The 12,281-nt window shown below is 38.2% G+C and overlaps 1 protein-coding gene across 18 annotated transcripts in view; it reads left to right on the top strand.

Annotated features, from left to right (window-relative positions):
• TRPM6 (transient receptor potential cation channel subfamily M member 6) overlaps positions 1-12,281 on the top strand; it is a 183,377-nt gene that overhangs the window by 142,687 nt on the left and 28,409 nt on the right. For all 18 annotated transcript variants that reach the window (XM_045373104.3, XM_005581940.5, XM_005581941.5 and 15 more), the window contains 4 exons: positions 96-1,240; positions 1,432-1,544; positions 7,870-7,990; positions 10,907-10,998. In XM_045373104.3, the coding sequence (XP_045229039.2) occupies positions 96-1,240; positions 1,432-1,544; positions 7,870-7,990; positions 10,907-10,998 (1,471 nt within the window). The remainder of the gene's footprint in view (positions 1-95; positions 1,241-1,431; positions 1,545-7,869; positions 7,991-10,906; positions 10,999-12,281) is intronic.

Below are 12,281 nucleotides of genomic sequence, written 5' to 3'. Positions count from 1 at the left end.
TCAGGAGCCATTTAAGGATGGAAGTAGGGTAGGAAGAGAGCAAATTCCCACTGGCTTAATGTGCTTGTTGGTTTTCTCCCTCCCTTCACCACTAGGGTTACAGAGATGTACTTCCAACTGAAAGAAATGAATGAAAAGGTGTCCTTTATAAAGGACTCCTTACTGTCTTTGGATAGCCAGGTGGGACACCTGCAGGATCTCTCTGCCCTGACTGTGGATACCCTAAAAGTCCTTTCTGCTGTTGACACCTTGCAAGAGGATGAGGCTCTCCTGGCCAAGAGAAAGCATTCTACTTGCAAAAAACTTCCCCACAGCTGGAGCAATGTCATCTGTGCAGAGGTTCTAGGCAGCATGGAGATCGCTGGAGAGAAGAAATACCAGTATTATAGCATGCCCTCTTCTTTGCTGAGGAGCCTGGCTGGAGGCCGGCATCCCCCAAGAGTGCAGAGGGGGGCGCTTCTTGAGATTACAGACAGTAAAAGAGACGCTGCAAATGTAAGAAATGACCAGGAAAAGCAAAAAACAGAAAGTAGTATAGTGGCTTCTGGGGGGTCTCCTAACAAGCAAGCACACTCAAAGTATGGCCAATTTCTTCTGGTCCCTTCTAATCTAAAGCGAGTTCCTTTTTCAGCAGAAACTGTCTTGCCTCTATCCAGACCCTCTGTGGAAGCAGATACAGATGTGCTGGCAAATGAACAGGACATCCATCCTGAGGTTCTTGTTCATCTGACTGGGCAGACCCCAGGTGTCTCTGACCAGGCATCAGTGGATGAACCCAAGGAACAGCACGAGCCAATTGCTCACTTAGTGGATGGACAAGACAAATCGGAGCAAGTGCTACCCACTTTGAGTTGCACACCTGAACCCATGACAGTAACCTCCCCTCTTTCCCAAGCCAAGAGCATGCAAACTGAAGGTGGATATGTAAACTGGGCATTTTCAGAAGGCGATGAAACTGGTGTGTTTAGCATCAAGAAAAAATGGCAAACCTCCTTGCCTTCCACTTGTGAAAGTGATTCCACTCGGAGTGAACAGCACCAGAAGCAGACCCAGGGCAGCTCCCTATCTGATAACTCAACGAGATCGGCCCAGAGTAGTGAATGCTCAGAGGTGGGACCATGGCTTCAGCCAAACACATCCTTTTGGATCAATCCTCTCCGCAGAGACAGGCCCTTCGCTAGGAGTCATAGTTTTAGATTCCATAAGGAGGAGAAATTGATGAAGATCTGTAAGATTAAAAGTAAGGAATAAACATTAAAAAAACAGCATTAAGTCCTTTGCATTGCTACCAGTTTTTTGTTTTTTTTTTTTTTTTAATCTATGACTCTTAACCACATTGTCATTCTCCCCGTTCTGTCAGCTTTTTCTGTAAAACAAAATGGCCCCCCCTTACTGTTGTCAACTTTCTCATGTAGACCATTTCCCTTACAGATCTTTCAAGCTCTTCAGAAATAGGGCAGGGAACATGGGTCAAAGCAAAAATGCTAACCAAAGACAGGAGACTGTCAAAGAAAAAGAAGAATACTCAAGGACTCCAGGTGCCAGTAAGTGTACTGTTATTCCATCTTTTAGGTTTTGGGCAGTCAAGGTAGTGGTCTTAGTTTGATTTATCTTTATTGTAAAGTGTCATCTACACAAAATAACATTGTATTGAAAGGTTTGAAGATATAATTTGTTCCTCTTTTTAAGAGATGGGGTCTTGCTATGTTGTCCAGGCTGATCTTGAACGACTGGGCACAATTAATCCTTCCACCTCAGCCTTCCAAGTAACTGGGACTACAGGTGTACACAATCACACCCAGATATAAATTTAAGAGTCATTAGAGTGGATATACTGCAATTTATTTATCTGCTAACATGTTGAAGGACATTTGGGTTGTTTTCAATTTTTGGCTATTCCAAAAAAACTATCACGAACATTTGTGTACAAGTCTTTTTGTGGACATATGTTTTAATTTCTCCTTGGTAAATACTTAGGAATGGAATGTCAGAGTCATATGGCAAGTGTTTTTTAATTTTTGAAGAAACTTCCAAACTGCTTTCCAAGGTAATCATAATATTTTACATGCCCACCAGTAATTTGTGAGCATTTCAGCTGTTCCACATCCTCACTATCTTAGTTTGTTTTGTGTTGCTATAATAGAAACCCAAGACTGCATGGTTAATAAAGAAAAGAAGTTTATTTTTACAGTTCTGGAGGCCGGATAGTCCAAGGTGGAGGGAACACATCTGGTAGGGACTTCTTGCTGGTAGAGACTCTCTGCAGAATCCTAGGTGGCACATGGCGAGGGGGGCTCCTGAGAGAGCCAAACAGGCTTTTATAACAGATCCATTCTCATGATAAATAACCCATCCCCTCCATAATCCATTAACTCATGAATGAATTAATCTATTCGTGAGCCAGAGCCCTCATGATCCAGTCACCTCTTAAAGGCTCCGTCTCTTCATACGATTCCACTGGGAAGTAAGTTTTAACATGAGTTTTGGAAGGAAAAAACATTCAAATCATAGCACTCACCAATTCAGCATACTCAATCTTTTAAATTTTAGCCATATTAGTGAATGTGTAGTGGTATCTCATGGTACGATTTCCTTTGTATTTCCATAGTGACGAATGCTACTAGACATCTTTTCATGTGTTTATTTGCTTTCTGTACAGTCTTGCATTGCTTAATGATGGGGATACTTTCTGAGAAAGGTGTCGTTAGGTGATTTCATCATGGCACAAACATCATGGAATGTACTTACACAAACCTAGATGGTCTAAGCTACCACATGCCTAGGCTGTCCCATGTAGCCTGTTGCTCCTAGGTTATAAACTTGTACAGCATGTTACTGTACTCAACACTTTAGGTAATTGTAACGCAATGGTATTTGTGTATCTAAGCGTATCTAAACATAGAGTCAGTAAAAGTACAGTATAAAATATAAAAATTGGTACACCTGTATAGGGCACTTACGTGCAGGACTTGGAGGTTGCTCTAGGAGTGTCAGTGAGTGAGCAGTGAGTGAATGCAAAGGCCTAGAACATTACTGTACACTACTGTAGACTTTATAAACACTATACACTTAGGCTACACTAAATTTATTTTTAAAAAATGTGCTACATGTTATCACAGCTGTAGTGTCACTAGGTGACAGGCATTTTTCAGTCCCGTTATAATCTTATAGGACCACCATTGTATTAGTGGTCTGTCATTGGCTGAAATATTGTTATGAGGGGCATGGCGGTATATCTTTTTTGGTGACATGTTTGTTCAGATCTTTGCCCATTTAAAAAATTGGGTTGTTGTCTTATTATAAAGTTGTGAGCATTTTAAAATATATGATCAAATCCTTTTTTGAGTAGACGTTTTTGCAAATATTTTGTCTCAGTGGTTTGCCTTTTAATTTTCGTGAATGTCTTTTGAAGTCATATTTTTTTTTGATGAAGTGTTTGATTCTTTTCTGTTATAGTCTATGATTTTTGTATCACATTTAAAATATTTTTGCCAGGATCACTAAGACTTATTCTCATGTTTTCTTCTAGGAATTTTATAGTTTTAGCTCTTGCATGTAGGTCTATAGTCCATTTTGAGGTAATTTTTTGTATATGAAGATAGCTAAGAATTGAGTTTCTTCTTTCCTCTTTCTTGAATATGAATATCAAAATTTTCTACTACTTTTGGGTAAAAAGATATCTTTTTCAATTCTGTTCTTGACCATATTAGCAATAATAGAAGATATCTTTTTTCTATTGAGTTGCCTTGACATCTTTGTCAAAAATTAGTTGACCATATAGATCACAATATATATGGATCAATTTCTATCTCTATGCCAATATTATCCTATCTTGAATACAACTTTATGATAATTTTTGAGTCATATATTAAAGGTCAATTTTTTTCTTTTTTAAGAAGTTTGGCTATTTTGTGTTCTTTGCATTTCCTTATAAATTTAGAATCAGCTTGTCAATTTTTATAGAGAAGTGGGCTGGGATTATGAATGGAATTGCCATAAATCTATACGTCAATGTGGGGAAAGTTGACATCTTAACAATAATGAATCTTCTGATTCACGAACATGATATATTTCTCCATTTAGGTCTTCTTTGATTTCTTGAAGTAATATGTTATAGTTTTTAGAGTACAGATCTTGCACATATTTTGTTAAATGCATCCCTATTTCATATTTTTTATTTTATTATAACTGCAATTAGTTAACAATTTTAATATCTGATTATTTGTTTGTGGTATATAGAAGTTTTTTGATACTGGTCTTATATTTTGCAACCTTACTAAGCTTCCTTACTTGAGTAGTTCTTGTGTAGCTTTTTAAGAATTTTCTATATACATGACCATGTTATGTACAAACATAGATAGTTTTACTTCTTCCTTTCAATCTGGACACATTGTATTTCCTTTTCTTGCCTGATTACACTGACCAGAACCTCTGGCATAATATTGACTAGAAGTGATAAAAGCAGATAGCTTTTCCTGTATCTGTTCTTAGGGGAAAAGCATTTAATCCTTTACCATTAAGAATGAGGTGAGTTACAGGTTTTTCTATAGATGCACTTTATCAGGCTGAAAACTTTCCTTCTGTTTTTAGTTTTCAGAGAATTTTTATCATTCATGGATATTAGCCTTTGTCAAATGCTTTTTCTGTATCTACTTAGGTGATCAGATATTTCTCCTTTTGATTGTGTTATTTTACAGTGAATTTCATTAATTAATTTTATAATGTTAGAATTCTTAGAATATTAAATTACCTTGCTGGGATGAATCCCACTTGGTCATGATTTTTTTTTTCCCATATTGTTTCATTTTGCTAAAATTTTCATTAGTTTTTTTGCATCAATTACTGAGGGATAGTTGTCTTTAGTTCACTTTTATTGTAATATCTTTGTCTGGTTTTGGTATCAGGATGATGCTTGGTTTATTTAGTGATTTGGGAAGTATTCCCTCCTCTTCAGTTTTCTGGGTGAATTTGTAAGGAATTGATATAATTTCAGTCTGAAGTATTCGGTAGAATTAACCAATGAAACCATCTTTGTAGGAAAGCTTTTAACTACAAATTCAGTTTCTGTAATAGATATAGAGCTATTTAGGTTATGTAATTCTTCTTGAATGAGCTTTTTTTGTGTGTGTCAAAGAGTTTATTCATTTTGTTTAAGTTGTTTAATGTATTGGCATAATGTTCATAATTTTCTCTTATTATTCATTTATTATCTTTAAGATCTGTGGGTAGTGACATCACTTGTTTTGTTCCTAACATTTTATTTTGTTTAGTCGTTTATTTATTTTTGAGATGGAATCTTGCTCTGTCGCCCAGGCTGGAGTGCAATGGCTTGATCTTGGCTTACTGCAACCTCTGCCTCAGGTTCAAGCGATTCTTCCACCTCAGCCTCCCAAGTAGCTGGGATTACAGGTGCCTGCCACCACACCTGGCGAATTTTTGTATTTTTAGTAGAGATGGAGTTTGACCATGTTGACCAGCCTGGTCTCAAACTCCTGACCTCAGGTGACCTGCCCACCTTGGTTTCCCAAGTGCTGGGATTACAGGGGCGAGCCACCATGCTGGCCGGCCCGTTCCTAACATTTTAAATTTGGATTTTCTCTCATTGTTTCATAATCAGTCTGGCTACAGGTTTATCTGTTTTATTGATCATCTCAAAGAACCAGCTCTTGTTTTCATTGATTTTTCTCTGATTCCCTTCCTCTGCACCCCCCCACCCCTTTTTTTTGAGACAGGGTCTTTCTCTGTCGCCCAGGCTGGAGTGCAGTGGCACAATCTCAGCTCACTGCAAACTCTATCTCCCAGGGTCAAGCAATTCTTTTGCCTCAGCCTCCTGAGTAGCTGGGATTACAGGCCTGTGCCACCTTTTTTTAGTAGAGACGGGTTTTTGTATTTTTAGTAGAGACAGGTTTTGTATTTTTAGTAGAGATGTTTGTATTTTTAGTAGAGACAGGTTTTCAACACGTTGACCAGGCCGGCCTCAATTGATCCGCCTGCCTCAGCCTCCCAAAGTGCTGGGATTACAGGCATGAGCCACCACGCCCAGCCTCTGATTTCTGTTTCATTCATGCTTGCTCTTATCTTTATTATTTCTTTTGTTCTATTTACTTTGGGTCTAACTTTGCTCTTCTCTTTCTAGGTTTTTTGTTTGTTTGTTTGTCTTTCAGACAAAGTCTCTCTCTGTAGCGCAGGCTGGAGTGCAGTGGCACGATACTGGCTCACTGCATCCTCCACCTCCCGAGTTCAAGTGATTCTCCTGCCTCAGCCTCCCAAGTAGCTGGGACTATAGGCACACGCCACCATGCTCGGCTAGCTTTTGTATTTTCAGTAGAGACGGGGTTTTGCCATTTTGGCCAGGCTAGTCTCGAACTCCTGACCTCAGGTGATCTGCTGCCTCGGCCTCCCAAAGTACTGAGATTACAGGTGTGAACCACCACGCCTGGCCTCTAGTTTGTTCAGGTAGAAACTTTGGTCATTGATTTGAGACTTCCTTCTTAAATTTTTTTTTTCTGAGACAGGGTTTCACTCTTGACACGGGCTGGAGTGCAGTTGTCGTTTCGGCTCATTGCGACCTCTGTCTCCCAGTCTCAAGTGATCCTCTCACCCCAGGCCCTCGAGTACCTGGGCCCACAGGTGTGCCACCAAACCCGGCTAATTTTTTTTTTTTTTTGTAGAGATGGGGTTTCTTCATGTTACCCAGGCTGTTTGTTAAACTCCTAAACTCAAGCTATTCACCTGCCTCAGCCTCCCAAAGTGCTGGGATTACAGGTGTGAGCCACTGTGCCCGGCCTTCTTTTCTAATGTAGTCATTTAGTGTTATGAAATTCCCTCTAAGCACTGTTTGAGCTCTTTCCTACAAATTTTGATGTGTTGTTTTTATTTTCATTCAGTGAGTCTTTTTATATATTATTAGGAAGTTTTAGATCCCAAGTAGCAATTCTGTAAGAATTCACCTTTCATGATCTTAATGCTCTGCCTTATTTAAAAAAATTTTACACTTATTTTTCTAAATAATAATCTGGATGCATTAAAAAAAACCTTGGCCTTTTTTTAGAATGAGAAGCAGAAGCAAAGAGATTAGTATTGAGACAATTATGTGAAAGCACCTTTTAGGGGAGAGATAAGGAAGGCCATTCTTTCAGGGAAAATGCCATGAGTTTCTGCAATCCCAAGAAATATGCACTTAAGTAGATTTATTTTTGGAATAGTTCACATGTCCAGTGTTCAACTAGAAATTGCAACTAAGTTCAGTAATTCAAGCTTGCATTTATTTATTTATTGCCTTTGAGTTACCAATTTACCCCGTTTGTTCTGCAGCTCGGAAATATATAGAACAGTCATATTATTGGCTATCTATTGTTTTAGTAATGAAGGAAAAGGGGCTAGAGACATTACATGATTTTCCCAAATTCACATGGCTTCTAAATGACAGAGCTAGAATTCCAACACAAATTCTTTGGATTCAAATATTTTCTCAAAATATGATCTCCTATTAGCAGCATGAGCATCACCTGGGAATTAGAGATTCAAATTCTCCCTCCTTCCAGACCTGTTGCATTAGAGATTCCAGGGGTGGGATCCAGTGACCTGTGGCTTAAACCAGCCCCTAAGCCCTGGGTGATTCTGATGTGCACTCAAGATTAAGAACTAAGGTGTGGAGCAGGGGTTCTCAGTCATGACTGCAAAGAGAAATCACGTGGATGCTTGTGTCCTGCCAGCCTAAGTGATGAGATTTGTCAGCACTTCCCAGGCAATTGTAATATGCAGCCAGTGTTAACAGACACCGCCCTTCACCATGGTTCTTCTATTAGTGTGACTCACTGTGCTTTTGAATTAATGTCACTGTGTTCCAACAAGTGTCTTTATCTCCAGATCATAACAGTTAATGCCTGCTCTCAGAGTGACCAGTTGAATCCAGAGCCAGGAGAAAACAGCATCTCCGAGGAGGAGTACAGCAAGAACTGGTTCACAGTGTCCAAATGCAGTCAGACAAGTATGTAACATCTACACTCTTGGATCCCAAAATACCTGGTGGAGTTTTCTCAGGGTCCAGTCTTTAGACCATTGGCGGTCCCTCCTGTTCTTTCACATGGACATGAGGGAAAGAGAAGGTAGTTACACTCTGTAAGGAAAATAGCATTTTTCTGCTTTTAATCTTTATGAAAGGGACAAAATTTTTTTTTGCCTAAAGGACTCCAGAAAAGAAAAATTAAGATTTAGATAGTCTCTTGTATTCAAAGCTGTTGAACCTTACTCAGAGTGTTTTATCCAGACAGTATTCATTTAGTCTGATTTATGGATAGGCGATTGTTTAATTTTATAAATTCTTAAAGTACATGTGACACTGAAATTATCTCTTAAGCTTAATAATGGTGCTTGTAGAGGAGAGAAGATGGATCAACCAGCCAAGAATGAATACTATGGGCTAGGCCTGGACAGTGAAATAAGTCTGGACAGGTAAGATGAGGGCGGATTGTGAACAGAAAAGATAGCAATGATCAGAACTTTGGACTTCTTACATTAGATAAGAGACCTTTACCAATAAACAGAAAGGACTAAGTGATTAAGGAGTCATAGGTTTTAAAAATATTTAAAATACTAAACTTAAGGTACAAGTAGACATTGTATTGAAATTTATGCTGTCAGACTTTTCTAAAAATCTGCTTGTTCGTATGGTAAATGGTTCTCAACCAAGGGATAATTTTACACGTTCCCCTCACTTTCCCCACAGGACACTTGGGAATGTCTGGAGATATTTTTTTTTCGTAACTAAAATGGGGGGGAATGCTTTTGCCACCCAGTGAGTAGAGGACAGGGATACTGTTAAACATCTTACAATGAACGGGATAGATAGGTCCTCCTGACAATTATCCAGGCCAAAATGTCATTGCTAAGGTGGAGAAACCCTGATTTTATGTTAAAAATACTCACTTGTCTGTTAAATCACTGAGAATCAAGTGGACTCTAAGCTGACAGAGACATTTAGAAATTAAATTAGTCAGCACCCCCTCAATTTATAGATTAGCTTGAGAGCTTAATTTGCCTTGACTTTAATCATACCGTTTACTAGAGACCATAAGTTTGAATAAATCAAATCCCACACCTAAAGACATGACTCCAGGACCAATTATAAATAGATTCATTTTATTTATAAATGTCATATATTTATATTATATATATATTAGGTATTTTTTAATAAATAGTATAATTTATGTTTAGAATATTATATATCATTCTTAATCATTTAAGTTCTTTCCAATGAATTTCAAACGTAGAGAGATGCAAATGGCAGGAGGTTTCTGGGAAAGAATCTCATTAAGTCAGATGATCAGACGGGGAGGTAAGGCTAGGGAAATAGGTTGATCCGAGTGCCCGGCTAATCTGAGTGAGTATCGAGGCCCACTGTCTTCCTTGAACCACATCCGGAGTTGGGAGCCTTATTTTTTTGAAACGTGTCTGACTTAATAATTAATTGAAAAAGAATTTGAAAAATAACAGTTTGTGGATAGGCAGATGCCCTGTCAGGTAGCATTCTCTCTCTCTCTGTTTTTTCTTTTTTTTTTTTAAAGACAGGTTCTGGCTCTATCACCCAAGCTGGAGTATAGTTACGTGATCACAGCTCACTGCAGCCTTGACCTCCTGGGCTCAAGCGATCCTTCCACCTCAGCCGCCCGAGTAGCTGGGACTATAGCGTGTGCCACCATGCTTGGCTAATTTTGTTTATTTTTTGTAGAGATGGGGGTCTCGCTATGTTACCCAGGCGGGTCTCAAACTCCTGTCCTCAAGCAATGCTCCTGTCTTGGCTTCCTAAAGTACTAGGATTACAGGCATGTGCCAGTTACTACACTTGGCCTTCAAATAGTATTTTTTACACTTCTTGTATACTTTTTTTTTTTTTTTCCAGCACAAAATCATTAGGGAAAAATGCAACCGTTATCTCCTATTTTTAGTCAGGACTCCTAATAAGTATTATTCTCAGAATTAATCCAACCAAGTATTCATTAAATATTTATTATGCATCTACTGTATGTAGTAACTCTGTAGGTACCAGCTACAAAAAGAATAACAGTAATGATCCTCATCATCCTTTTTAATAAAAGGCTAAAAATTAAATCTGTTTATTTGATGGCATTCCTTTCTTTTTTTTTTTTTTTTTTTTTTTGAGACAGTCTCATTCTGTTGCCCAGGCTGGAGAGCAGTGGTACAATCTTGGCTCATTGCAACCTCTGCCTCCCAGGTTCAAGCGATTCTCTTGCCTCAGCCTCCTGAGTAGCTGGGATTACAGTTATGTGCCACCACATCTGGCTCCTTTTTATATTTTTAGTAGAGACAGGGTTTCTCCATGTTGGTCAGGCTGGTCTTGAACTCCTGACCTCAGGTGATCCACCCACCTTGGCCTCCCCAAGTGTTGGGATGACAGGCGTGAGCCACGGCACCTGGCCTGTATCATTCTTTTGTTGTTGTTGTTTTTAAGTAGCCTACTATGATGTTTGATGCAGTTGCTAAGGAAGGACTCCTAATTAGACTAGGAATGGAATTAAATTTCATATATTTTAAATAAAACATGTGCAATAGTGTGCAGGGACAAGGTAGATATAAAAATTACTAAAGGTGTGGTCTTGTAAGAGGACAGTTTATGGATCATTTAATTCTCGACTTCGATAGAGAAGTGTAAGTTGTTATAAATGCGAAAGTAACTATAGAAGAATAGAAATAGAATATATAGTTTTCAACCTCTTGAGGAAAAAAAGGATAAAGGAAACTTGGTAAAACTTGCTAAAAACAGAAAGAGAAAACTATATCCAAGTTTAAATGAATGTACTGTGTTCAGATTTTTCTATTTGGGAACTGTGATTTGAATGTAACACATTTTCATGTATTTTCTAATCTTTCTCTTCCTCTTTACAAGGTGTAAAACCTTACATACATCAGAAAACGAAAACTAAAGACATTGGGCAATGTGCTGTACAAGTCAGCGATTATCTAAAGCAGTCTCAAGAGGTAAAAAATATTTTAGGAGTTAAAAAAAACATTTGAGCATGCAGTGCTTCTCTTGACTATGCCCAGTTTACCTTTATGTCCCTTAACTGGCTTCTACTTTTTATTGACAGTCTGTTTAATCTTTGTTTTGAAGCTATGCTCAGTTGAATTCCTGTTCTATTTTTTCAATCCCCTACACGTTATTCTTTCTTTGACATTCTTCTTTATGCAATTTACCTGTCCGCTCAGTAATGTATCCTGGGGATGTTTAGCATGAAAGAATTCAGTTTTTGAAACTGTTTTCAAATATATGAAAGTTGTCGTGTGGAAGAAAAATAAGCTATTTTCTATATGATTTTAAGAGGTAGATCTAGAATCAACATATAGAAGCTACTGGGAGACAGATTTCAGCCCAATCTGAGGAGAAATTTTTAGCAATTGGAGCTTTCCAAGCATGGAATGATTTATTTCTGGAAGTAGTGAGTCCCTCACTAGTGCGATCAGTCAAGCATAGGCTGAACAAACCTCTTCGCAGGCATGATGGAGGGGATTCAAGCCTTGCGGGGTAAAGGACCCTTAGTGTTTCTTCAGTGCTGAGATTCTCTGGTTTTGCAGTCTGTTTTTCTTGCTGTCTAAAAATATGGGCCTTGTTTTGTGCCATCCGCCATGTGGGAAGTGTGAATAATTAGCTTAACCCAAGAAACCTAATTTTAAGTCTTTGTTTGAATATTACCTGTTTGAACTTGAGAACTGTTGGGACATGACTGTATACTAACAACCTTAGATATTCTTGTAGGAATAGGATCTGTGAAAGATTTTCAAAGTAAAATGTCAGAATACTTGAGGATAATTGGAAGCAGGGACCTGTGTTCAAATTCTGGTTCTGCCACTTTCTACGTTTCAAAGCTATGTATATCAGTTAACCTACAAGCTTCATTGGCTGTATCTCTAAAGTGGGACTAATGCCATCCTTATGAGATTATTGCTAACGGACAGCAAAAATAACAACTATGAAAAGGCCTACCTAGAGTAATGCCTGGAGTTTACTAGGTCTCGGGAAATAATTGAATTTGAGTAGGAAATCAAATGAGATAAATCCAAGGTAATGTTATTTTAAATAATCATCATGACCTGAGATGAGAATCTTTTCATAAGACATAACAATGTGACGATCCGTGTTGTCTGTCAGCTTGTACTTTCATTTTTCTCCATGTCATTAGCTGATTGTGTATGTTCAATCCTCATTAACTGTGTATGTTTAGTCCTGATTTTCTGTGTTTGGTCTGTAAAAAATTTCATATATT

Source organism: Macaca fascicularis, chromosome 15, assembly GCF_037993035.2.
Source record: "Macaca fascicularis isolate 582-1 chromosome 15, T2T-MFA8v1.1".
NCBI lineage: Eukaryota > Metazoa > Chordata > Mammalia > Primates > Cercopithecidae > Macaca > Macaca fascicularis.
The sequence above is the reverse complement of the archived record's forward strand: the minus strand, read 5'-3'. Positions and strand labels throughout refer to the sequence as shown.